Source organism: Archocentrus centrarchus, chromosome 22, assembly GCF_007364275.1.
Source record: "Archocentrus centrarchus isolate MPI-CPG fArcCen1 chromosome 22, fArcCen1, whole genome shotgun sequence".
NCBI lineage: Eukaryota > Metazoa > Chordata > Actinopteri > Cichliformes > Cichlidae > Archocentrus > Archocentrus centrarchus.
Genome location: NC_044367.1, coordinates 16,376,159 through 16,403,595, shown reverse-complemented (window position 1 = coordinate 16,403,595; position 27,437 = coordinate 16,376,159). Strand labels below are relative to the sequence as shown.

The window sequence follows — 27,437 nt, the reverse complement described above, 5'->3', positions numbered from 1 at the left end:
GATTTGCTGAGCCAGTGCATTTGGAGTTAATGCTATCAGTCTCTTTAAGGGGAGCATGGATTTATCTTTCTCCCGTTAGTGGAAAAGAATTCTGCCTCTCAAGCAGATCCGAGTCTAGCTACACTCTTTGAGAAGATGGGTTGAATTTGATACTATATGGTATCATGTGCTTTTTAACCTTTGGTGCAATTTTTTTCTTTTTTTTTTTTTCTTTTTCAATCAACAGCCTTTATTTTTGAATGTGCTTACATAGGGAGGTTAACACATAGCATGAATTGTACTCGCTGACTAATATACGCTCAAGGCTAATTCTACATGAGGCAACTTTAGGTCTCTTAACAATATGCAGTACTTATGGTGGTGATTGGGACAATATCCAAAAACAGTCTCCTAAAAATTCTGACGAGCTGCAACACTGAGTGAGAGAGTTTAAGCAGGAACAAAAGCTGGAGAGAATGAGTGACAATGTAGAGCTGTCATGCTATGCAGGACTCAAACAGCAATAAGACATGAGCATAGCGTACTCAACTCCTGCAAGTTGGCCAGAGTTTTTATGCAAGTTATATTTTGCAAAGTACCACACTGTGTTCTTTTACTGATATTTATAATGCAAAGGTATTTGGGTGGCGGTATTATGTTTATTTGCTTGTTTATGAGTCTATCCTTGTGAGTTCATTGCAGTCAGGCCATTAGATGTGGATCAGCTTTGATGTAGATAGACAGCACTGAATCTACTGAGCTTGAGTAATTGGACCTTGTGGGGAAAATCAGACCCACTTCTGGAAAATGAACACACTCATTACAGCACAATCACACTCATGTAAACACACTGCTTCCCATAATACAGTATCGCTCTTTGTAACAGTTATCTGATAAAAGGCAGCTTCTTTTAAGAGGCTTTTTTGGACAAAGATTTTCGTCTTTGCAATTACTAATGACATAGCATTGTCAAGGTCAGGGAAATTGCTTAGATACCCATTTTGTTTAAGGGGTGCTATATTTTCACCGCAGGCGAGCAACACATAGCCACAAGTTTTTCAACCCAGTTAAATGTTTTACAGAAACGTGTTCATTCATTTGATTAGAAAATATGTTTATTGTTTTCACATGTGGTGTGGCATTCTTTCTAATGTACAAATCTTTGCATCAAAATAAAACCTTCCTTATTAACCTAAATTTAGTGCAGCTCTTAGAAGAAAAAGAACAAATAATAAAAAATTGCGCCTAAACACAAAATTAAATCAACAGGGCACTGCTTTCACCTTCACACTGTGCTATGTTCCTGTTAATTAAAACATCTTTGCAGACAAATAAGGTGTTCACTCACCTGACCAAAGTGCACCACTTAGAAGAAGAATATAAGGTTTTTCACACTATTCATTGTATCTGTATGATAGGTGTGAATAAAACTGGTTTCAAAGTACTTGAGAGCTGTGAGATCCCTCCAAATTTCCCATGTGTGCTTTTGCATACAGTGCAGGTATTGATACTTAAGAAAAAATAATTGCACAAGGGGATTGCATATCTTTTGGCTGGTAAGTTGGCAAGTTTCCTGAAGCTTTCACTGTGTTTAAAGGACATACATTGTTGGCCAAATTGAATGCGATTGGTTGCTTATTTCAGTGTATTTTTGTGAATTTTCCCACTATATGCGGTCGCTGTTATGGACATCTGAGTTGATGTTGGATGATTCATGTTAGCAACAATACAACTATTTTTCTTGGTTTTCATGCATTAATTATACTCCAGTTTGCGGTGTGCTTTCAGGTGGTTGAATAGGTTAGTTGTGTTGCTTTGTGGCATAGACACAACTCTAAAGCACTCTTTGCAAATGATTTCTTCATGGTTAACATCACTTGTTCCAAATCTGGAACAATTCCAAACAACAGACCATAATCTGCTTCGGAGGACAAGCTCTTTACCTTCTGCTGTGCCAGAATTTTGTTGCGTCTGTCTTATATTGAAGCATTTTACGCATCCATACTAGTCCAGGAAACTTGGACTAGCTGTGAAGTACAGGGAGCTGCTGTGATTGACTCATGCAGGGATGTTGTCAGGCACTGATTTAGGGAGTGCTTTGCTTTTGCTTTATGTTAGCAGAGCACACATTTTCAGTATCACTCAAGCATGTTAATTTAATTGTGGGAAGGCAAAATTTTAAAGATTTAAAGATTAGTTGGGGAGCCCCTACTTTATAGTACACATTCTGTTCTAGCTCCATCATTATGGAGAGATCATACTTTACTAGGAAGTATTTATGTATTTATCTTAGAAGAGTGCTAAAGTCAACTTCTGTTTCAACAGCTACTTGAGTTACACTATATTCAGTCACCCATCCAAATTATTGAGTGCAGGTGTTCTAATCACTTCCTTGGCCACTAGTGTATAAAACCAAGCACTTAAGAATGCTTTTACGAAATCTGTGAAAGGATGGGTCGCTCTCAGGACCTCAGTGAATTCCAGTGTGGTACCGTGATAGGATGCCATCTATGCGACAAGTCCAGTTGTGAAATTTCGTCAATACTAAATATTCCACAGTCAACTGTTGGTGGTATTATAACAAAGTGGAAGCGATTGGGAAAAACACCAGCAACTCAGGCACTAAGCAGTAGGCCACGAGTTGGGTTTGTAGCCTACCAGATTGGGCTCGGCCCCTTCGTTCCAATGAAAGGAATTCTTAATGCTTCAGCATACCAAGACATTTTGGACAATTTCATGCTCCCAACTTTGTGGTGACAGTTTGAGGATGGCCCCTTCCTGTTCCGACATGACTGTGCACCAGTGCACAAAGCAAGGACCATAAATACATGGATGAGTGAGTTTGGTGTGGAAGAACTTGATTGGCTTGATCTCAACAGAATAGAACACTTTTGGGATGAATTAGGGCGAAGACTGCAAGCCAGGCCTTCTCATCCAACATCAGTGTCTGACCTCACAAATGCTCACAAATTCTAGAAGAATGGTCAAAAATTCCCATCACATCCCACACTCCTAAACCTTGTGGAAAGCCTTCCCAGAAGAGTTGAAGCTGTTATAGCTGCAAAGGGTGGGCCAACATCATATAAAATCCTATGGATTAAAAATGGGATGTCACTCAAGTTCATATGCATGTGAAGGCAGACAAGTGAATACTTTTGGTAATATAGTGTGCTTATATCTTTAATACATTGTTCCATATAGTATTGCTGTCATGGTGTGTCTTCATGATGCAGGGGCAAAGTCAAAAGTAGAGAAGGTATAATAACTTGTGTAAAAGATATATCTTCAGAAGCCTTTGTTATTACTGCACATTAGTCTCAGAGGGATTGTGGTTGCTGCAGCACATTGAGGTAATAACTAGTTTCTTGGACCAGTGTGTTTAGCTACAATTTACTAATTCTGATTCTGAATTCCAATATTAGCCCCATATGTTTTTAATCAACTGTGCTGGATCTGTGTCTGTTTATTTCATTGGTAATTTTAATACAATCTGCATGATATCATATAAAGTTTGCGTCACAAACTTGGGAAGCGTATAAAGGGAAACACCTTTTTATGCACTCTCCTTCTCATAATTGGCATGCTTTACTATGTCTAACACGCTCATTTATGCTTTGGTACTTTTGATCAAGAATGCTCTTAAATCAAGGCATTTCATGGTGGTCGTGAAATGAACGTTTGAAATGAAGTGTTGCCAAAGAAAAGCATGAAATTGAATTTTGGCTTTCTCTGATAAACTTATCAGAGTTGCAAAATGAAATGGAAAATATAATATAACCAGGCCGTTTGATTATAATCACTGAAAAAACTGACAAAAAGGCTTCTGTATCTAATGTAGATCTACTTCAAAATAATACTGTGACATAATGCTGATTTTCCGTTTTCTTATATGCCATTTCGCAGTTTCTATTTCCAGGGAATACGGGGGATTTTTTTTTTTTTTTAAACCCAGCTGTTATATTGTGTGACCCGACTAAATGGATAAAAGTTGAAAGGGAGGTTGTTTTGCATTACTCTCTCCTTCCATGCAAGCCATAACTCTTAACTGAACAAGCGGGGGCTAGAGAGAGAGCACTCTCTCATGTCTTTGATCACTTCATCTTTCCTTTTCTTTTTCTGTGATGGATCTTTGATCTTCTCCTTTACTCTCCCCACCCATACCCTCACACTTTCTTTACTTCTAAATCTCTGACCTTGTTATATTCAACATCTGTTGGTCTTCATCTCTCACTTGTCCTTCATGCAGAACTTCCTCCGTTTGTTACTGGATGTAAAGCAAAAACAGGCCTTCCTTAGATGCTCAATTAGACCACCTGTTAACTTATTTCTCTTAAATCATGGATGCATGTTTATAACATGTTTACATTTGGAAATGGTTTTGTTATGTCACGATTAATCCATAATTAATAGAAGGAGTTAGTATTAGTTGAAATCGCTTAAAGTATTACTGAAGTGACTCAGAACCTACCAGTGCACACTTGCTTATATTTATATAATTTCTTCAAGTGAAACTTTAGCAACAGAATAACAACAATTTAAGAATTTAGGAATATGGCCTCATGTTTTATCATTCTAATGAGAATGACTTTACCCAGAGACTTTACCCACACCAAGCTGGATTTAAAGCTTCTGCTATTAGCAGACACTGACAGGTTTTACAAAAATAATAAAATACTGCTGCTAATGTGGAAAGCTGAAATAATTAATATCTAGATGCATGTAAGCGTGATAACTAAAAATGGCTAAAATTCTATCTGCCAGAACAGCGTAAAGAAGAGAAAAGTTGCTCTGTGCCTGGTTTTGCTAATCATAGCAGTTGGGTTTATAAAACACTGCACCATGAAAATTTCTTGCATCTCTGTCACCTGGCTGTCCTGACTTCAAGTGCACATTTTTTTTTTCAACAAAATTAAAGACTAATAATAACCAACAGGCAGCAGGGTGGCTTGGTGGTTAGATTAACTTGGTGGGTTCGAATCCACCTTGGTCCGGGCCTTTCTGTGTGGAGTTTGCATGTTCTCCTCATGTCTGCGTGGGCTTACTCTGGTTTCCTCCCACAGTCCAAAGACATTAAATTAGTGGGGTTAGGTTAATTGGCGATTCTTAATTGCCCATAGGTGTGGATGTGAGTGTGAATAGTTGTCTGTCTTTGTGTCTGTGTTAGCCCTGTGACAGGCTGGCGACCTTGCCTCTCGCCCTTTGACAGCTGGGATAGGCTCCAGCCCCCCCATGACCCTGACAAGGTTGGATAATAAACAGTATCATCAGTACTTATAATTTTAAGTATTTCACTTTAAAAGCTAGGTATACAGTATGTTCTGCTTTGTTTTTTATTTTGTGAGCACACTCTCTTGATCTTTATTTAGAAGAACTGAAGGGTTTTTAAATGATACTTAGATCATGGTTTGACCTGAGGTGCCAGTTCATGTGTCTCTGTCACTTAGAGCTTAACGTTGAAAGCCCTTCAGATTTTTAAGTGGTCTTGTTGATGGGGAGCCAAAGCTGAGAAAACTACTGCAGTTTCACTTTGGCTCGGCTGCCAGAAACCTGTCAATAAAAGTCTCTAGGTTTAGTGTGTGGACAGTAAACTGTAAACCAGAGGCTTGTTTACAGACTTGCCATCTGCTCGTTAAATAATGTGTTCATTCAGTTGCAATTCAACTTTTGCAATAAACATTGAACATTGAAAATTTATTCTGTAAATAAGCAATTTTTTTTTTCAGCGTTAAAGTATGTTTAAATATATAAAATATGCAGGGTATATAATATATAATATAAAACTTGCCTGTTAATTTAATTACATTTGCTACAAATGTTAGTTGTGCTGTTATCTAGTTTACTTTATTAAATGCACACTGTTTGCTAAAATTTGTGCTCAAGGTACACTCCGTAATTTTAATATATTCCAAAAGCAACCCCAAATCTCTCTGTATTTTTACCAGATCATTATTGTTTGGCACTGTGAACAGTACTTTTGTTTTGTTTTTCTTCTTCAATAATGTGGTAACCCCACACAGATCCTGTTCTCTTTTGCCTCCTTTATAATGTCTTAACAGTTAGCCAGACAAGTCAATATATGTGGAAAGTTGGCTGCTGTAACAACAAAGGAGCCTAGCACTGCTCTGTTTTTCTGTCATTACAGATCTGTCGCTATCACTGACCAATTAAGCTTTGTTTTTGTTTGCCTTTCCTCTGGAACATGGGATCTGATGAGGCATGTAAATGAACAAGTCTGTTGAGAAAGCAGTGAAAATTGGGAGGTAATAGTCTCTGTGTTCACCTTGCCTGGCCTCTGTTCTTTGATCGATTAGCTTTAGAATAACAAACAAAACTACCTGAAGAAAGTGCCCAGTAGCTGTTGTGCAATAAGCTAATCATTTTCTCATATTGATTTATTATTATTGTAATTATTAGTACTACTACTAGTAGTACTAGTAGTATTAATATATACATTTTTTTTTTTTTTTACATTCTAGATGTTTGACAGTAACTAGAATAATTATAAATGAGATTGTAACATTCTCAGATGATCTTACCCAGCTCGAGACACTGAATGGTGATTTGCATGGACATATTTGCATGTCAGTAAAATCAGTTCATATGTATAATGGCTTTGCAGCTCTGTAAATATAGTTCATTATTCATTTATTTTAATGACTGGTACAAAATGAGTGATTCTCAGTGATATACTGCAGTGTCAGACACGTACCACCCTGCACTCTGAACCTCACTAGAAACAATATGACTATGGTACTGTCTATATTATGTACTTTTACATTATATTTTAAAACATTAAAATGTTTTTCCATTATGCACTTTTGAATACTGGTGCTTTCCCCACTCCTATTACCCAGCCAGTTTTTACGTGCAGAAGACATGCACTTTAAAAAGTAGTTATACATTATAATTACCTCATGTGCATGTGAAATGTTGAAATCAGTACAAAAACACACACAAAAAACTTTTTGTGTTGAAGTTTTATGTAACATGCCCACAGTAGCTTCATAGCAAAGTTAAACTTATAGCAACTTATATAGGAATGCTACCCTAAAATAAAGAAGGATTTTTGTTGTTTATTTGCAGCTAAATTTGTGACAGCACTGGACTTTATTGCATCCTTAATTCAGTAGTTAGAGGGGGAGTAGGACTTGTCAGCTTCATGAATCCTTTCATTTATATGATTGCCTTTTGTAATGTGTTTATTATGGAAATAAATATTGCAATAACACTTCAAAAGACAATGCAGTTCTGCCTTCTCTTCACAAAGTTTATGCAGCAGGATACTGGTAAGTGATCTTGATAAACCTAATGACCCACTTACTCAGAAAGCTCAAGTATCTAATTTGAAAATATAGTTCTCTGTCTTAAAGATTAATGGCAAAGGAGTGTGATATTTTATAGTTTTGATTTGCATTGTGGCTCATTACCCCATTATAATCTGAGGCGATACACAGGGAATAGCCATATAATCTTATGTATTGATTAATACTAACCACAGTTTCATTTGTTTTCATTTGTCTGAGGTAAATACAGTATAATGCATTAGTTCCCATTTCATCAAAATGCTTTTTGATTGTGTTTTGTGTTTGTGTTAGTATTTCTGTAAAATAAAGTCATTTGCAGAATCCGATTTAGATTTTCAAGATACCCCCTCTGGAACAGGTCTAAAAAAGACCTGTATATGCCTGCAGAATAAATGACCTGTAATCTATTTTAAGTTCAAACACAGTTAGTTAAAAAGATTTTTAATTTGGTAATCATTGTATATAAAGTTCTTCCTATCACATCTTAAACAAATGATATAGAACTACAAATGGTGAATAACTTGTAAGGAGCTGTAATGTAAAGCAACAGAGAGAGATTTTTTTTTTTTTTTCTAATCACTTTGTAGAGGCCAAAAAGAGAGTGAATACAATTGGACAGGAATACAACACTAGATCAATGATGGTATTTTGTAACTGTATATAAATATGCAGAAAGCTTTCTATAATGACAGGTTAGTTTTGGACCTGGATCCAAAAAGCAAGTAAATCCCATTATACTCCTGAGTTGAAATGCCCAACTTTAGACCAGAAATAAACACAAGATTTAAGGCCTGGTACAAAATAATCTGAATATGTTCTCAGTCTCAAATCTCGCCTTTCAGGACAACTAAAGTTATGGGCATATCTGTAGCTGCTAGCTGTCTGCTAGGGTTCACCTTTTGCTAATTTGACTGTGTTGGTGTCTTTTGGAGTTTTTTTTTTTTACAATACAATTTTTGTCAAATAATATGGTTTGCTTAGTTTTAGTAACATCCACAATGTTTATGCTATGTGTGAATGCACTCGTATAGTTTGTGGCTGCAGCTTGCTAGCATTAGCTGATAACTTAGCACTTTATTCTGTCATCCAGATATGGTCACTTATCGTGCTAAAAAGCAAACATGACATCAGCCAAAGTACTAAAATCAAGTCTTCGCAAACAAGTGGTTGACATCACATTATTACATCCAATTTTTTTTTTACAGTATATGGAAGAGTCATGTCATTCTGCTCCAAAATAAGCAAGACGTTTTTTTGCAGGTTTAAAAAAAATGATCTTTTTTATCAGTTTTGATTCTCTCCCAGTTTGATGGAACCATTTCTTGAACATCTCTTTCCTCCCAGTGCCCAGCTGTGTCAGGCCTTTCACTCATCTCTTCTCTGGCCATGCTTACAGTGCAGATTTGACTGCAGCGTAGTGTGCTTGTGAGTGGCACGCATGTTAATTGTGATAATGAAGGTCACCCAGAGGAGCAGCTGGAGTCGCTTTCTGAATCTACAATACACCCTGTAGGGAAGTTGCTGCCCGGTGTGAACCTCACCAGGATATCGAAAAACACCATATGCTCCCCACCCACCACCTCACACCTTTTCCAGGCCTGCCACTGAGAAATTCAATCACAGAGCCCAAAGCCTTTAGAGATATGTGAGATATTGTGAGGTCCACTGTCCAGACTTGCATCAAATGAAACAGAACAATCTCAACTAAAATGAACTTCTAGAAAGCTCGCCCTAGTCATACAATTTAAGCATGGTTTTGCTAAGTAGAAATGGGCATTAATCAAAGAAACACAACTTTGAAATGCTCAAATTGCTATCATGAACATGTGGCAGCAATAATCTTAACATTTAACTTGTATCTAACAAACACAGAGCAAACTAAACATCCTTAATATACCAAATGTCCCCCCCACACATCTTCTTAAATTCCTTTTTTTTCTCTTTTTTTCCCTAGCATTTCTATTGCTGTCATAGTGACAGTTATTACTTAGACAGCTACAACAAACAGGTTAATGTTGTTGGGGGAGCTCTGTACAGATTCAGTCGTACTGATATTCTGTTTTTGATGTAGATCCAAGCCTGTCGTCTTTTGACTTCTTTCCATTTTTCTCTGGTGGAAGAAAACCTCTCTGTAAATGATGAAATGTCCTTGGATGACTCTCACCTTTTTATATTTTAATTCTGTATGTCAGTGTGACATGTATCATGTTTTCTAGGGGGAAAAAAGCAGCAAAAGAAACCTTAGTCTGTACAGTGAATATGCATTATTGAGATAATTCAAAAGATTTTGTTTTGTAATCAAATATTTTCCCCCCAACATTGTACTAAAATACAAGGAAAGTTCCGTATTTGTCATGAAAATGTAATAAAATGCATGGCTGTAATAATTATGCTAATGACTGGCAATGAGCATATATTATAACTTATAAATAATTGTTTCCTCAAGACAATATTTACGCATGTCTTATTAAAATTGAGAGATGTGGTATACTATTGACATATAGTGAGATATCTTCTATGCATCACATTTTCATTGCATGTGTTAAGGCCAACTTCAGGCACCTTGATGGTTAGTGTTTGTCAGGTTTCAAAGGTTAGACAGGATATGGACTGGCACCTTGGCATATCTGGCCTGGTGACAGCACTGTTCAGACTTCCTATGTCAGCCCTGGGTGGTCTTTGCTCTGGTATTTCACATTAAGGGCATGGCATAGCACCCCTGCAGGCTTCCTGACAGTGCTGTATCAATACACACTGTGTTGGTAGTGGGATGCCAAGTGCGCACAAACAGAATAAAAGGCACATTTGTTGGGTATATTCTGCTAAAGTTGAATGTGAAAACAACTGAGGATATTTTAATGACAGTTTTCTTTTTACTTTTGAGTTGTTAGTGTTATAAGATTGTCATTTTTTCCTGCTTGACTCTGTGCTGAAGACGGAAGGAATGATCTCATAGTTTAATACCAATCTCACAACCCCCAGCTGTTTTCCTGCTGCATGGAACATCATTCATGGGAAGACCAGATGGAAACCCATTGACTGCGGAAACAAATGAAACTTTTCCTGCATGCTCACGCAATCTGTGCCCTTCAGTGACACCGTTTACATGTGTGGGTGTGTGTGACAAGCCCTCCAGGGGTCATATTCACTGTCTTTTCACTCAGTGCTCTGGAGTGCAGAGTCAGCCTTTGCTCCACAATTCGTGTTCAATTGGAGATGGGTTTCAGCTCAAGTTGCGGTACAATGTTATACAGTAACACTCTTATTTACCCTCACAGCCTCAATGACGCTATCAAATTATCAGTATAATGTAGGTGTGTGTTTGGCTTGGGACGTGGAGCTGGAGTCAAGCTGTGTTTGAATAAATCCTTAACTGTATATATCATACAGTTAGGGATACAGTTATATAAAAATATGTTATATTTTTTAGCTACAAAACTGAGTTAAGAGATGAGATCATACTGAACTGTGCTACTGTAATCTAATATTAAACCAATACTTCAGAATTTACTGTTTTAGTAGTTTATAGCATTTTTTTAACAGAAATTACACAATGCCGTAATTAATTCATAATAAATAACTTAAAAAACACACACACACATTATGCAAGTAACAATTCTGGTGATTGGTCTGTCTGTGTTTTGTTTGTACTTGGTCTTCAAGCAGGTTCAGTTTCGTTCTTTTTCCTGATACTGCACCAAAAGTTGAAGATGAATTGAAAGTCTAGTAAATTAGCCACACAGGTGTCCCTAATGAGGTGTGAGCCTGAAAGTCAATATAAATACCCAGTGTGTGAGTCAGCAGGCCTAATGGATACTTGAAGAGAATACTGATATGGTTTTCAAGTTTGCTGTTGTTAAGGTGTCCCAATATTTATTCTGTTAAGGGTCATTTATTTATTTTTAATATCCTTATTACATTTGTAGTAGGATAGTGATGCTGCTTGACTTGAGCTAGCTCTCTCTCTCTCTCTCTCTCTCTCTCTCTGAGAACAGACTCATTTACTTTGGTGTTTTCATTTTCTTTAGATTTCCAGCACTCTCCAGTTGAGCTGTGCACTTAATTTATTCTTTCAGTATATCTCATACAGATCTTGGCTGTGTGTCATGCTGAAACCTTGTTTAATGTATCACTGCACAAATATGTTCAGTGTACTGTTGTATGTGTTTATGTGGCTACATTACCCTCTGTATCCTCCCGTGACACCTCTGTTATGAATACTGGATTATTAATCTTTCTCTCCACTCGTCCTTTGTTCCTGAGAATAGGGATGATGAATCTAAAAGGAATAAAGGCAAAAGCAATTAATTTTCTCACCCTTGTGATTTGAATAAACTTTCAGAGTTCAATTGACTTTAACTACTGAACAAATAGTCAAATTATTTTTTGTCAGTTTGGGACTCCTGTGGTTAATTGTTTATTTCCATTTTCCCGTTTGGTGGTCAAGTTTGGGGTCACTTAGAAAGGAACATTTATTTTTACAAACCTGCTTCCAGCAAAGTTCTGCAATTATTTGCAGTCAAGGCCCATATTTAATTGAAAATAGTACAAAGAAACATATCAGATGCTGAAACTGAGAAATATTGTTTTATCTGAAAAATAAATTATCCTTTTGAATTGGGTCCCAGCAGCATATTTTAAAAAAAAAGACAGGCACATGGTTTCTCTCTGTGGTGCATCACCTGTTATTTTAACAGCCCTCTGTAAGCTTTATTTTTATTTTTTTTTAAACTGAGGGAAGCAATTTGAACGAAAAATGCTTTCCCATGCTGGCTTGATATAGAATTTTAGCTACAAAATGTTTCGGGACCTCCATTGTCATATTTTTCTTTTCATAATGAACCAAATGTCTTCAAAGGGTGATGGGTCTGGAATGGAATGACTACTTTAGCACCGCAATTTTTTATCATTGGAGCCGTGTTAATGGAAATTCTTTGCAATATGATGTTGATAAACATTATTCTTATATTGCTCAATAATTTGCACACTCAGTCTGTCACAGTGCGCTGAACCCCCTCACATCTCTACTTCTGAGACACTGCTTCTCTGGGATGCACATTTTGTACACAGTGATGTTGCTCATTAACCTCATTAGATGTTTTGTTGCTGCCATCCTAACTTATTTTTCTTTTCATTATAAATGATTTAAATGGCAATAGGTTATTCATGGAGTTAGTAAAGATAAATGATTTTTAATTGAGTATCAACATGCTGTAGTGGTTACAATAGGATATTTGAACACAGTGCAGCTGAAAACTGTGTGCTGACTGTAGAAACAATAGCAGTATCTCGAGATCATCATACTCTGTGGGTTTAATAATAGTTTTTTATATGGAGGCTAACTTCCTTCTAATGCTCAAAATAGAAGGTTTCATCCATCTACTCCTTTTGGACTGTTTGATTATGGCAAAAATATTAATCATGATTACTTTACTTACAGTTCTTTATCACTACACTTTCTAACATTTTTATTTAAAGTTCAGCATCTTTGAACTTCATATTTAACAAATAAATATATAGGGGAATGAAAATTGCTGGAGGTCATGGGTGGGGACACAGAGCCATCCAGTCGGGGGTTAGGTACAGACTAGGGGATGTTTTTGATCATTAAGCTTGTCTTGCAGGGTCCACCACCAGTTCCTCTCAGTTGAAGTCTCTACCACCTGAGGTGTATTGGTGCAGAAAGGGGTAACAGAGGCTGCAGCATACTTGCATGCTGTGGGAGACCAGCATGGAAGCCAAAGGGAGCACAACATAGGGCCAGGCTCCCACAGAAAACTTAAAGTTGTTGACTTTCTCTAGATGAATGTCATTTCATTATCACAGCACAAGCTTAACTAAACAGTGAGTGAATTTGGACTTTTAAGAGGGGCAAAAGCACATTGCTGTGAAGAGAAAACAAAACGAATGCAGTCCACTAGGTGTGTTGTGTAAATGATTGTGTTTTCTTCATTGTTGGAGGCCAAAATCATAACTGAAAATAGAATCTGATAAATTGGCCAAATGTACTACTCCCATCATGGAACAGTGGAAACTGTATTTAACCAGTGAGAAAGAGAATGAGAAGCACAAGTGAACGAAAATGCAGGGTCACCACAATTTTTGAAGCTGTACGATATGGATCTGGAACAAAATTCAGGAATGGGGTGGAGATGGCTAGCAGAGGCATAAAATGTTAGCTCTCAAGCTGCAATTGTGATCATAATTTTTCTGTGTAGCTACAGAAATTTAGGCTGCCTAAATTTAAAATTGTTAATTTAACAACTCATGGGCTTTGTTGTCCCTTTGGAAGCATACATAATGGAGCCTTCTGTTCATTGCAAAGCCATTGTTTGCTAAATGTTTGGCTCCTTTAACTTTCTGTATGACCTTCATTCCTCTCTGAATTCAGGACAAAGTTCTTTATGAGGAGTCTTGACAGAACCTGAATCAGTTCTATCATGTACTCCAGTTTTTGCTTTTGTAAAAAAAAATTTGCTGTGTCTATAAAGCTTTTACAGCAGGTATATTGATGTTCTTCCAGCTGCTTGAAGCCAAGCTCTCATGTTGTCAGCCTGTGTTGTCTTTTATTACAATGGATGATGGAATGCGATTAGTACGAGATTAGCACATTTGTCTCTGTTAACATATAGATTTACATTCTTGACTTTGTGGACATGCACTGACCTCACTCTATAAACCTAAAGACACACAATAGGTCAGGATCCTGTCTGTGTCCAGTAAAAGCCTTATCTAGACTCTTCACATATTAAACCACCAGACGCACAACATACAACTAAGCTATGACTGTTTCCATAAATAAGACATTTTGCTTTTGAACAAAAGCTAGCACACCCTTTTTAAATAGGAACAACAAACAAATGCCAATGCCATTTTTTATGCTTTAATCTCATAAAAAGAGAGCGTATCAAAGCAGAAAGAAAGTACCCCGTGGCATTGTACTACATGCTGCAATGATTTTCTCTGCTATTTAAAAAATGGCCTCTTCTGTTGAAGACCCAAAGATATTTTTTGTCTGACTTTATCTAGCCTTTATGAGTCTTGTCTTTGTCTTGTCTTATGGCTTTCTGGAGAGAGTTCAGTAAAGTCTGCCTCTGCTTTTCAATGCTACATACAGTCAGTGCTTTACTAAACCTTGTCTAAAAGAGAACAGATGGGCTAGGAAATGAAATCTGGCAACAAGCCTGAAATGCACTGCTTTGATTCATCATTTGATTTCATTTTCTAGGGCCAAAGGTGGAATACACTGGCGTGACTCACCCATATCCACCTGTCATTTCAGCTGTGAAAAACTTAACATGATTTGATGGACAAATTAGTGAAATAATAGAGAAGTAGATTGAAATTGCTAATCACAGAATGAAAAGTCAGACTGTCCAGATAAGTAATAAATACTCCAGAACCTCTGAAGTGATGAAGGCTTTAGAGGCTTGGTCAGTGGATAAAATTACAGCAAGCTGGACTCAGTTTAAAAGGGCTGTTTATATGATAAACTGGTGGTTTTCAAGCATTTCCTGAAGACGCATCCCATATTTGACTTCAGCTGAAGGCACCGTCCACCGTCCTCTCCATTCCTATATAAGAAAGTCCTGTCAGATCTTATTTAACCCATGTTGACACAGAGGTTGTTTTTGCTTTGAGAATTTCTTTTCCAGGCAACTCAGTTTAGGTCATTCTGAAGAAGTAAGTGTTGAGGAATGTGCCTTGTTTTGACTGTTTGACATACTAGTTCTTACTGTTGTGTGATGATATCCAGATTAGGTTCCTATGCGGTCTTGGGGTATTAATGTGCACCAGCGATTTTAGCACATGCGACACATTCATATGTGTCTTTTTCCACACAGAACTATGAGAATGTAATGCAGAACCTGACGTCTTTGCTATGTTTTTGGTCTCTGTCCCTCACTGTCTCTGTGAGTGTCTAAGTGACATGTAATATAGATTTTTTTTAAATCCCATAACATCAGAATAGGGAAGCCCTAGGTTAGTTCCTCAGTGTAATTAAATATTTCCTTGTATCTCTGGTCTCTGGCTCTAGAGGAATGTCTACTATGTGGACTGGAGCCTAGCCTGAATAGCTGAGTCCTTGGAGCACTGGGTGATAGATGAAGCTTAAGGGAATATAGACCTCACAAGAGCCTTTGGTTTTCTCCCTGGATGTGTTCAGTAGCAGGAGCAAGATGAAAAAGAGAAATGCTATGATCTGCATATAAGATTGTTTTCTGTTACTTGATATTTTTTCATATTTTTTCTTTCCAGTCTCTTCAGAGGAATACAATATACGGAAGGATGACAAATGGAAAAAATGTTTGAACCACAACATGCCACCAGAACAGCAACATGCTGTCTAACACGTTGGTTATTTAGTTGGGTTGAGATCTGATGACTCTGAAGAATTCATGACATTTCATTACTCAAATTGTTCAGTGACCCCTTGTGCCCTAATGATGGGGGCACTTTACTCCATAGGAAAAAAAAACGTGATCACTCAGGACATCAGGAAAACTTTTCATGCTCTTTGGTGCTCTTTTGTGCTCATTAAGTGTGCCCTCTGTGGGGAGAAGTGCACTCAAAGCATGACAGCAAAATGCTCTCACAGCATAGCAAAGGCACTGAATCTCCTCTCTGTAAAGTGTCATCTATGGTGCTGCAAAAATGAGTCTGTGTACACACTTCAATTTGGACAGCAAACAGAGAGGGGTTTTCACCCACTGCAGATGTGCTCCTGTGCAGTCCACAAAAATCCCAACTGCACTTTGCTGGGTGCAGATAACCTATGCATCAGTTGAATGCTGATTGGTTAGGGGCTGGAAAAGGGAAATAAGCAACAGCGGAGTTCACCAGGAATGGAAGAAGCACAAAAATAAATGATCAAAGATTAAAAGTACAATGAAAAATACAGGCTTGTAGCTACAGTGGACACTGTCGGTTTCGCTTCAGCTTTGCTCCTCTCCATGGCTGGCTGATGGACCAGCAAGAGTAGCCCACAGACTGGTTGTTTCATATTGTTTCATATTGACTATAAAAAAAATCCTCTTGTTAAACCTGTCTTACATATGTTGCACATAAAATGTTTTATTTCTGTAAAAAAAATAAATTACATTTCACTTCAGTCACATTCCTGAGTACTTCTTTAGTGACTTTGATTTGAACTGAACTTAAGAAGTTCTAGTGCCTTTGAAGAGAGTTTTAGTTTTGAATAGCTGACACACATGATTTGTCAAACCTCCAGAATCCTTTTAGTGTGTTGTCCTTGGGTGAATGTTATAATTGGATGCATAACAGATGCAACTGGAGGCAAGAGGGATCTAAAACAACTGTGCGTTTTAAAAACCTAATCTTGCTTTGGAATTCTTAGGTTTAAAAGAGTTCAGATGAAAGGAACAACTTGACTTTCAGAAGCTGCATTTAACAAGGACATTTGTTTATTCTGAACATATTGTTTGAACACGATGATAGCAAACTTTTTTTTTTATATAAATGCCATTTCAGTTATACTCTAGTTAGCATTCAATTTAATAGACCTGAAAACAGTGTACCATTGTATTGTTTTCCTAAATAAATCTGGTCTCCTGCTGTTTCAGACAGCAGGAGACCAGGCACTATCAGGTATCAGACAGCTATCAGCAGTGTAACTCAGTGTAAAAATCTACATCACAACCGAAACACATTCCCATGTGGTAATTACAAAAATAATGGCATCAGGAACTTGTTACTGCTTGTAATGTCTCCTCCGAAACATATGCCCAGCTTCCACCCACAAGTGACAGACTTTTTTTTTCAGAGAGCATAAAAATGTTTTCTCAGAGAACTAATGCATTTAATGGGGAAATATGCAGTGACTAGGGACATCACCAGAATCAATACCTACAATGCCATTTGATACCAAAATTCAGAAAATGCAAAGGTACTTTGGTGCTATAGGCGGCATATGGCTGCAATTTTTCTAGTCTATCCTTACATGGTGAAGAAGCAGGAAGCCCACAAGTACTGGAAAAACCTCAAATAGCACAGCAAAAACTACACGTGGAAGATGGTGATTATTAGTCTGCTCCAACTCATTGATAAGAAAAGCAGAGTTGGCTATGGAAGTACTTTGCAGGGATCACTGATTTGCAAAAGGCAATATGCAAGTGATGTCATGTTTTTTTGGATCAAGGGAGGAAATACTTCCAATTTAGCAAAGCACCTAAAAGTCAGGCATCCAGACCTGTTCAAAGGATCCAAACTGAGTACGTTTCAATTCACAGTAACAACATCCAAAGTATTATTCTTACATTATCCTGAAATAAACATTACCATTTTGTTTTATACAGCTGGAGCTGCCATTGTCAAATCAACACAGGATAAAATGTTTGTGGTGGCTAACATTAAATGCTTATGTGAACATAAGCAATGAAAATTCTAATAATAGTTGGATATTTGACAACCATCCTAACATTTCAGTCTCTCTTGTCAACAAAATGTAATGTTGACATTTTACATAAATGATCTGCCACCATGTCAGTGTTATAAAATGACTTTTTAATAAAGGTGTTTACCTATATGGGACGTACATTTGGTTTTGGTACTGAGAATTTGTGTTTACATTTCTGGTATTATGACATCCCTAGCAGTAACATGCATTTTCAGTCAGACAAGTTGCATTGTCACTGAAAACCGAATCTGTATTGTCTTTGAGGGTGTTATTGTAATAGTTAAGAATATTGTTATGGGATGAACGGCTTTATTGTTTCTGTGCTATGTTAAGTTAATGGTATCTGTATCTGTAGTGTGAGAAACATGTCATTCTTAAGAGTTGAAGGCTAATCTGTATAGCCAGTATTCATCATATGTACTCCCTTTTTACTATCGGTGCCTTGTCACTGCTACGGCACCATCCTGACTGAGTAGAACTTGTAAACAGCAGTGACTCTGTTTTCGAACCCATGAATAGACTATAGAGGCCTTTGTTCCAGGCCGCTGTTGCCAGTCTAGCCTGTGCAGTGGTTCACTGGTGTGACAGCTTCTTTCTCAAGATCACAATGTGTTCCAGCTCGAGCAAAGTGGAGGGCAGCTTTAAAATAGACCTGTAATCATGGCCCCAGATGGAGAAAAAGTCTTAGACATGCCCTAATAACAGCTCTAGTAACAAACTACAAAACTGAACCTGTTAGCCAAACTCTTGCAATGTTTGCCTTTCAGAATGGGATCCTTTGTACCAATATAGCAGTTTGAAATATTTGACCATCCTGTAAATCCATAAGTAAACCACAAATGTAGATTTTCACAGTATGAAAACTCTAGGTTTTACAGAAAATGGTCCAAAAAAGTGAAAATATCCAGTGAGTAGCAAGTCTTAGGGCTTGTTGATGCAAGAGGTGAGCGTCACCAAGTCTGCTGCAACTGTGTGATGTAGTCATGTCAAGATGAACCAAAATCTCTGGGGAATGTTTCGAAAACACATTGTTGAATCTGTGCCATGAAGAATTAAGGCAATGCTGAAGGCAAAAGGGGGTCCAACTAGCAGGGTGTACCTAATAAAGTGTCTGAGTGTATATTCATAAGAGGTAGCTTGAAAAAGTTGAAATAAGCTAAACAAACAGCAGAAGATAAATTACAAATATTAATTACTGACATAAATGAATAATATATTCTGTTTAAATGGTAACAATTGAGTTTTGAACTTTTGCCTGATTCTTTTTTTTTTTTCTTCTTCTTCTTCTCCTTAGAATCATGTTGCCTTGGCTTAATGATGACTAATGTGGCGTCATATGTTTAGTATGTGATCTGTCCCTTGAAAGCACTCTTGTGTTTCAAACAGGAAAGCCCTCAGCCAAGCCAAACAAACTGCTGCACTGCATTTCTTTGTAGTCCAGCAATTAGCATCCATTAACGTTTCATACTGTCTCAATGATATTTAAATGGTTTTGTAGATTCAAACTTGCACGTGGGCAACTCGGGTGTCTCTTTTGCTATACAAATGCAAATCTCCATGGCAACTGCATATGCCTAAATGGAGTAAATAGACAATTGACTGCTGATGGAAGAGGACTTGATTTGTCAAGAGAGCTTTAGCCCACCTGTTTCAGATGGAGGCTGTGAAGTGTTTCTTTGAAGTACAGAAACAAAGATGTGAAATAATTAAAAACATACTATGACACTGATATAACAACTATATCACAAGATGATTACAGCCTTTCAGCACAAAGCGAAGTAGACAGAATTTTGTTTATGGAAGAAGCAGTGTGTCTCATCTAGTAACACTTTATATTCTTCTTGGTAGGTGAGTGATGAAACAAGCAAGTACAACACAGTGTTTCCCAGACTGTACACATTATCTCCCGTATCTGATGTGACCTTTTGTTGTTCTCTGCTTTTGAATTTTTTTAAAGCGTTGCTTTTCTGGGCCAAACTGTTGATGCTTATCGTCATGCTTATCTTATTTGTGGCCTTTGGGTGCAGACTTTAGATTAGTATCAGTGTTGACATGATGATTATGCTGTGTTTTATAAGGGAAGGAAGGTTTAAATTTTATGGCTATGTGAGTGGTCCTTCACTTTCTGCTCTTTTCATTTTCTCCAGCTTTTATAGTGTTATACTGTTTACCGAAATATCTCTGCATTCCATAGTTGTTCATGACTTTGATTGTCTTGGATCACATTTGTTTTCACAGTACTCTATTCAACATTTCCAACAATGCCTGTATGCAATCAGTAATGCACACAATTCTTGCGGGATTGGATAGATCATTGCAGCCTGTGCCGGAACTCCTCCTAGTGCTCACATTTCTGTATTAACAACCGCAACTGTGATTGTGTTTCCTTGAGTTTAAGTTGATTCTAGGAATTTTTCCTCTGATCTCTGCAGTTGGTGAAGTGAACAGTACGGGTTTCCCTTCAGGCAGCAGCACTTGCACATAGCCAAACACAACAAGGGATTGATCCACTGGAGGAAGTGAAAGCATGTCACCATCAGAGCTTGAGAAAGGAGCAAGGCAGGAATCGCAGCACGGCCTTCCTCTGATAGCCAGCCTCCAAGAAACAATGCATTTGGCAGCTTTTCAACGGTTGTGGTCATCTCTTGGCTTTTAGTTGCATTAGGTAGCTCTTTGTTCATTTTCATTTTGGGATTTAAATAATGTTTTGAGGGTGTGATTACTAAAGTAAAAATGAGAGAAATGCTTCACATTACAGGTTATTCAGTTTATGTTCAGGAAGGGATAATGTATTCATCCATCTTTGTATTATCACAATAACTCAAACTCAGTGAACAGAATAATTGAGAAACTCATCAGCACCCTGACCACTCATCTAAAAAAATTCAACATTGGGCAGGGTTTGTTTTCCCTAGTTTTATAATCAGCTGAACAATGATACATGATACTCTACAAAAAGAGAAGCTTACTGTGACACTGGTTATTAACTATTGTTGTATGGGGTAATGGGGCTCAACGTGCTTCATAAATTCCTTACTTCCTTACTTTTCTAAAGTGTGCTTTTCTCCACACATAGTGTTGCAGTGAATACATTTATTATGAGAGCAGCTTGAAGTTCATTTATTAGAAGAGCTTCAGTATGTTTTCTTCGTCCTTGATTGCTATTTCAATAACGCCAGCTCTTCTAACTTTCAGTAATTGTTTTAATGTTCCTGGGAGCCACTCAGACAAGGTGGGAGTCAACAGCTGAATATGAAATTGATTTGAGAGGCTCAAAGGTGTCTGGCAGTTTGATTGAGATCCCTGTGTTGATGTGTTGACAATTTAGCTCCATGGCCTTGAGACAAAAGCTCTCTTTCACACATTCACTGATGCATTTCAGTAGTTCGGTCACATTGCAATGTCATTGTGTAATGAAAAAAATATATAGCCGAACGGTGCTACCCAGTTGAATTTGCTGTAATTTTTCCCTCTTCATGTAAACCACTGGTGATTTAGTATGCATCTAGTATGCATTTCTCATGTGACATATAACTTTTTTTTTCTTTTCAGTGTTGTTCTAATCCTGGAGTCAGTGTGATCACTTTGAAAGCAGCCTAACTAGAAAAGCCAGTGATTCGTCAGTGTATATGCTAATGCAAGAATGTGTCAGTCAGAGCTGCTCAGGCTTGAGGGGTCGTACTCATTCATATACATGATTTTATTTTTATCATCTCTCGTGTTCTACACAGTATGCTGTGGGTGCAGAAATTTACAACCAATAAGCTGTGACATCAGTGGTTTGTTCAGTATATTGTAAAGCTACTGCTGGTGTTTGTGTTTGGTATATTTCCAGCATGTTGCTTTCGCCTGCTGTGACTGACTGCTCGGCTTTGAGTCAGAGTACATTTTGTGAAAAGGATTTCTAGTCAGATTTTTGTAGAGCTTGGCATATTCTATGATAAAGATCTGCCTCTTTATCATACAATTAAAAAGTGTGATAAAGAGGCAGACCATACTTATCAATTGATAGATTAGTAATTTGTCGAACATTGTCATTCACTGTATGTATAGTACTTGAGCCACCCTTAATTTATTTATATATTGCTTCCAAGGAGCCAGACTTTCAAGCTTTATGAAGGTCTTTCAGAGCTGACCCAGGACCTGACAGATGCATGTGGCCCTGCGTAGAGGATTACAAAATTGCTGGAATTATGAATGCAGAAGAGTACCATCAGATTTTGATCTACCATGTGATGCCATCTGTAAAGCATCTGATTGGCTTCATTTTTCAGCATGGCAACGACCCCAAACACACTGCCTATGCAGTAAAAGTATACCTGGATAGAAAAACACTCAGTAGAACACTATCAGTCATGGATTGGCCTCCCCATAGCCCAGACCTCAGCATTATTGAAGCAGTGTGGGATCATCTTGACAGAGAATGGGAACAAAAGGCAGCCAACATCCAAAGAAGAGCTTTGAATGCCCTTCAAGAAGCCTGGAGAACTATTCCTAAAGGCTGTTTAATGAAATTACAAGAAAGGTTGCTTAAGAGAGTTGAGGTTGTGTTGATGAATAAAGGTGGTCATACCAAATATTAACTTTCAAGCTCATTAGAATTTTACACTCTTTTTTTTGCCTTATATACTGTATTTCAGTATATCTTTGCATGCGTTTCAGTGTATCATTGCACCTCTTTCCCATTTTCCCAACAAAATACAAGGAAAGGAGGGGTGGCTCAAGACTTTTACAGACTACTGTAAATTTGAAGTTGGCTCAAGACAGACATTTAAAGACATAACCTTGGACACACTACTGGGAACTTCTGATGAAAACGTGTCTGTTTTGTGACACTTGAGGGAGGAAAAAAATTCATTAAAAATAGAATCATCAGATTCATTGATAATGGAAAATGATTAGTTCCAGCTCCTTGAAGCGTAGGACGTTTTTGCAAGGATAAGATCAAGACAAGACATCTAGTTCAATTCATACTGTAGTATGAACTGTGTTAGTTTTCATCTTTCAACTACCAGTCATCAACACATTGAGTGAGAGCAATAAAATCCCAATTTATAGTTCATGATTCTGAGGAAAGTAGTGGCTCTGTATTATAGCCTATCATCTGCCACCAATGTAACTCAAAGATGAATTATTCTTGCTGTGAAGTGAATGACCTTAGTTTCTACACTTATACCCAGTTCATTGCATCGGACTGTCATCTGCTTTATGAAATTTTCTGCTTTCTAGAGCTCTATTAGCTTTCACTGTGACACAAGACAGATGCGATGACTCTGTTCATGTGTTTGTCACGGTTGTGATTGTCTGTTTGATTGAAATTCTCAAAGAAGAGATGAGAGAACTGATGTAAGAAAGAAGAAGAAATGCTTGTCTTCCTCTGTCTGTCTGTTCCACCCGGGAACATCAGGGCCAGCGCCTCAAGTATTAACTGCAGCTGTCTAAATGGATACACAAAACATATCCAAACATCCCTCATCTCGTGGGAGTTTGCTTTCTGACCTGACATTCAGCCCTACCTATATTTTCCATTTCAAAAGGAAGGTGTAGAAAATCTTTCAAAAAGTGAGCCAGCACAATAGAGAAAATGGAGCATGACAAGTAGCAGTATAGTGCTGTTTTTAAAGAGGTGAGCAGTAAAAAAAAAAAATGGAGAGAAAGTGACCGAGACACTTCCCTCTCTCTGACATGACACATTGGAGGATGTGAGAAGGCCGAAGCAGACGTTAGCTGCCTGGGTTTAACAAAAAAAAAAAAAAAAAAAGCAACACAGTGGCAGTCATCTCTGAGAATGATATAGAACTCCATAATATAGTCACATATATATATATAGCAGTCAAGGCATATGTTTAAACTTAAGCCTCGATGAGCTACAAAAATCTGGTCTTAATTGCCAACACCACCGCAGAGTCAAACACAGAAACACAATATAAACATATGTACTGTGATGCTTGGAGAAGTGGAGGGGAAGCTGTGGACAGAATGTCGTCACCAGGCAAGAGGTCAGGCGTTGGAGTAAGGCTTTAGTTTCTTATAAACATAACACTTTATTATGGTCTTGTAGGAACACTTTAGTTGGTCATATATACTAAACTACACATGAGATACCTCAAAGAATATGCTATCAACAGACTGGCACTCTGCTTTGTACAGAGTAAAGTAGCTGATTAAAAAAAATAAAAAATCTTCATTACCAAATGATTTTAATGGAAGCACAATATATCACACATTAACCACTGCTTGATTATATATATTTTTTTCATTTGACTTTGGTGAATTGTTTAAAAGCAGTACCCCCAAGCTCATTATATGTCTTTCAATTAGTTTTATTCAGCAGTGCAGTAGAAGAAATACATCACATTAGTGCAGAGACATGAGCTGTGTCCCACACAGTGTTTTCCAGTGACAGAAACAATATAGCCAAGCATTTGTTTTTCAAACCACTGGAGTAGAAAATATGGTATTATGTTGTTAGAGCACAACAAAAATGTGTGTCACATTTTATTGTATATAAGAATACTATACACCGATGGGTATGAATAAGTCAAAGTCAAACCCATGTTTACAGGGTGTGTCTGTTCAGGGTTAGACTGTATCTTCTAATAGGAAATGTTTATCATGGTCTCTGTTGCTGTTGGCTCTTGAAGCAAAATATTCATTGTTAACGGATCCCTTTGTTTCTGCCGCCTACAGAAAGGAAACTCGTGCCTTTTGCTTGACTAATATTCCTCATGTGGTGATCTGAGCCGTCCAATTTTCCTAATCAAAACTTGTCTTGGAATCATGCACGAGGTTACACAGAAACCTAATATTCTGGAATTTAATGATGGTTTAATTATTGCTCTATTAGGCCTTACTCTTGTTTTGTTTTTGTTTCTACAGTGACGAATAAGAAACCATCCCACGTTTCAATCACAAAGGTGAAGCAGTTCCAAGGATCTTCTGCCTTTGTAAAAAGGTCACAGTGGACAATTGAGCAACTACGGCAGGTCAACGGCATGGACCCCAACAAAGTATGTCATTTCCCTTCCCCTTTGCCAGAGAAAAGTATAAAGTTAACCCAAGTATTGCTGATTCAAAACATGTTGTGTACCCATGTCTCTTTTCTCATAGTTCCTTCTTGTTCCTTTTCCGTTACCACACACACACTCACCTCTTACTGGTGTCTCCCTTTCACTGCTGTTCCAAGGACTGTCCGGAGTTTGACCTGATGTTTGATAATGCTTTTGATCAGTGGGTTGCTGGTTCATCAGGGGAGAAGTGCACCTTTATCCAGATTCTTCACCACACCTGCCAGCGTTACAGCTCAGCGCGGAAGCCAGAGTTTGTCAACTGTCAGTCCAAACTGCTGGGGGGTAAGACAAGATAAAAAAAAAAAAAAGTCTGTTCAAAATCCACTGCCTCTACAGTGCCAGACTCGCTGCTGTCATGCTGTGCTGTAAGCCAGTCTGAATCTAATTATGTATGATGACAAACAGCACCTGGTGTGTATGAAAATGTATGCTTATTCCTCGTACACAGCATCTGTTGAGTGCTCTGCTGAAGTGAGGTCAAAGACGATGTCCAACAAAATATATCAGTTGTGACTCAAAGCATCTGCCACAGATCAACTGGTTTTACAGCACATATAAACACCCAATAGAACACTAAATAATAATTTTACCTAATTTAACACATTTCACAGTGTGCTGATGGGACTCATTATTTTGAGTGATTTTTTTTTTTTTCCCCCTTTAAAATACCACTGACACAGGTATTGGTGAGAAAACAACTGAACACTAACTTCTGTTTTTAAAAGTGTATTTCATGCCCAGCTAACAAACAAGGAGATACTGATCAGCCGAGTCATTGCATAATCAACTGCCAAATGTTTTCACCATACTTGGTAATTTCCTTGCTGTAAGAGGTTTGTTTACTGTAGGTGGATTGTGGTGATGCTAACAATGCATCCTGGGTGGCTTAATCAGATATTGATCTGTTTGCCTCCAAGTTTCATCTATGAGCACTGTTCAACCTGCTGTATTATTCATAGAAATATTTATGAAAACACATTCCCCACCTGACCCTTTCTCGTGTCCTCCTGCACCATAGATATAGGAATCAGCAACCGGAAATAGATATTTCTGAAAACCAGGACTTTGTTGACTTCAATTTTAAATCTTATGAAAAATCTATAAATAATAGTGACTGAAAGTGACTGCTATTTGGGGTATTCCTCATGTACTTCCCCTCATGATATGAAAAAGCCAATTTTGTGAATTTCTAAGTTAAGCTGCAGCTAGAAAGTATTATTGAACATAGAATGCAATGCATGGACACAAGACTGAAATGTGAATTATGTGTATAATGACACTTTAGTTACTTTCAGATTTCCTTTTGTTTCTATTTATCTTACTGTGTGTGGGAGCCCATTATCTATTCATTGATGATGAACCTGCCAGTTCTTCTCAGTATTCTGTTATATTGCAGTGACTTCCCTCCTACTCTGAAATGTATGCCCATATTTAACTTTCTTCAAATGAACTTGGTGCACACTATTGTCTCTGTATGTGTAGGTGGTAAGGTAGTGGTGTACCAAAGAACACTAACCCAGTGTTTCTAGAGTAGGATACATTATGTAGTGCAAATGTTGCATATTAAATTTATGCATTCATTGTTTCTGAAAATTATGAAACCCCATAGCATTGTTTTTACCACACAAAGTTTAAGAAATTTGAGCATTTGCCCTGCTGATGATATAAGTAATTGTAATATGAATACATTTACTCATAAAAAACTATGTGCTTTATTTGAAGTACACTTTTGTAAATGCCAAACTGGTGGTTTTGTTGAAGCAGCTACTGACCATGAAGCAATCTGATATTTAACCACCTCAATGTGTACAGGAAGCTAGGGCATGATGGATGAAAAACTTCAGCGTGGATTCAATAATAGGACGAGCAAAGAGAATACTTCCAGTCTTGTCCACCCCAGTTTAAGTCTCACACCAGTGCAAAACAAAAATCATGACGCTGCTCAGGTGTGGGACCATAACTGTGGGAGACTAACTACAGCAGCACCTGAGATGGCCAAGTCCTATAAAGGCACATAGATAAGTAAGGCAGATAAATCTGGTGTTGCATAGCTAGCAATTAGGTTGCAAAGCAGTGCAATAAAAACATTTAGATTTGCATTCGTGTAGACGATTATGTGCTGTCATTCAAGATGGTAAAAGTAAACTATGATATTAATGCAGAATAAAAGATATGTGGGGTTATTATTGTTTTCCTATGCTTGTACTAGCAGTTTCATACCCCTAATGTAAAAAGTGATCTCAGGATACCTAAAACATTGTTTGAGCTTTGCCTAACACCTTCTTGATGCTGATTACATGGTGCAACAAAAGGTTATCAAAAGTAATAATGGGCTGTAAATACTGCTTATCTATGCAGTGCATTAGTGAAGTAATATTGCTTGAATGCAATCATCATTTCAAATTATGTTGAGTCTAATAAATTGTTGTGTAGCAATAAATTGAGCTGATTGGAAGATTTCATCTCATAATGCATTTGCACATTTAAATGCTTTACATTTATTATGTTTAAATCTTGAGCTGCTTTTAATCTTACTTTGAATGTTTTTGTAAGATGTGTTGTAGTCTTTTTTTATTTTATTTTTTAAAGCCTTCTCTCAGAACATTATGGTTTAGATGCACAGGCATATGTTTTTAATCCTTGATGAGGCGTGTAATTGCCGTAGAA

The 27,437-nt window shown here is 37.5% G+C and overlaps 1 protein-coding gene across 1 annotated transcript in view; it reads left to right on the top strand.

Moving 5' to 3' along the window:
* The window catches only part of stxbp6 (syntaxin binding protein 6 (amisyn)), a 74,510-nt gene that overhangs the window by 35,740 nt on the left and 11,333 nt on the right, over positions 1 to 27,437 (top strand). Inside the window, exons 3-4 of the mRNA XM_030718950.1 lie at positions 24,580 to 24,710; positions 24,887 to 25,052. Of these exons, the coding sequence (XP_030574810.1) occupies positions 24,580 to 24,710; positions 24,887 to 25,052 (297 nt within the window). The remainder of the gene's footprint in view (positions 1 to 24,579; positions 24,711 to 24,886; positions 25,053 to 27,437) is intronic.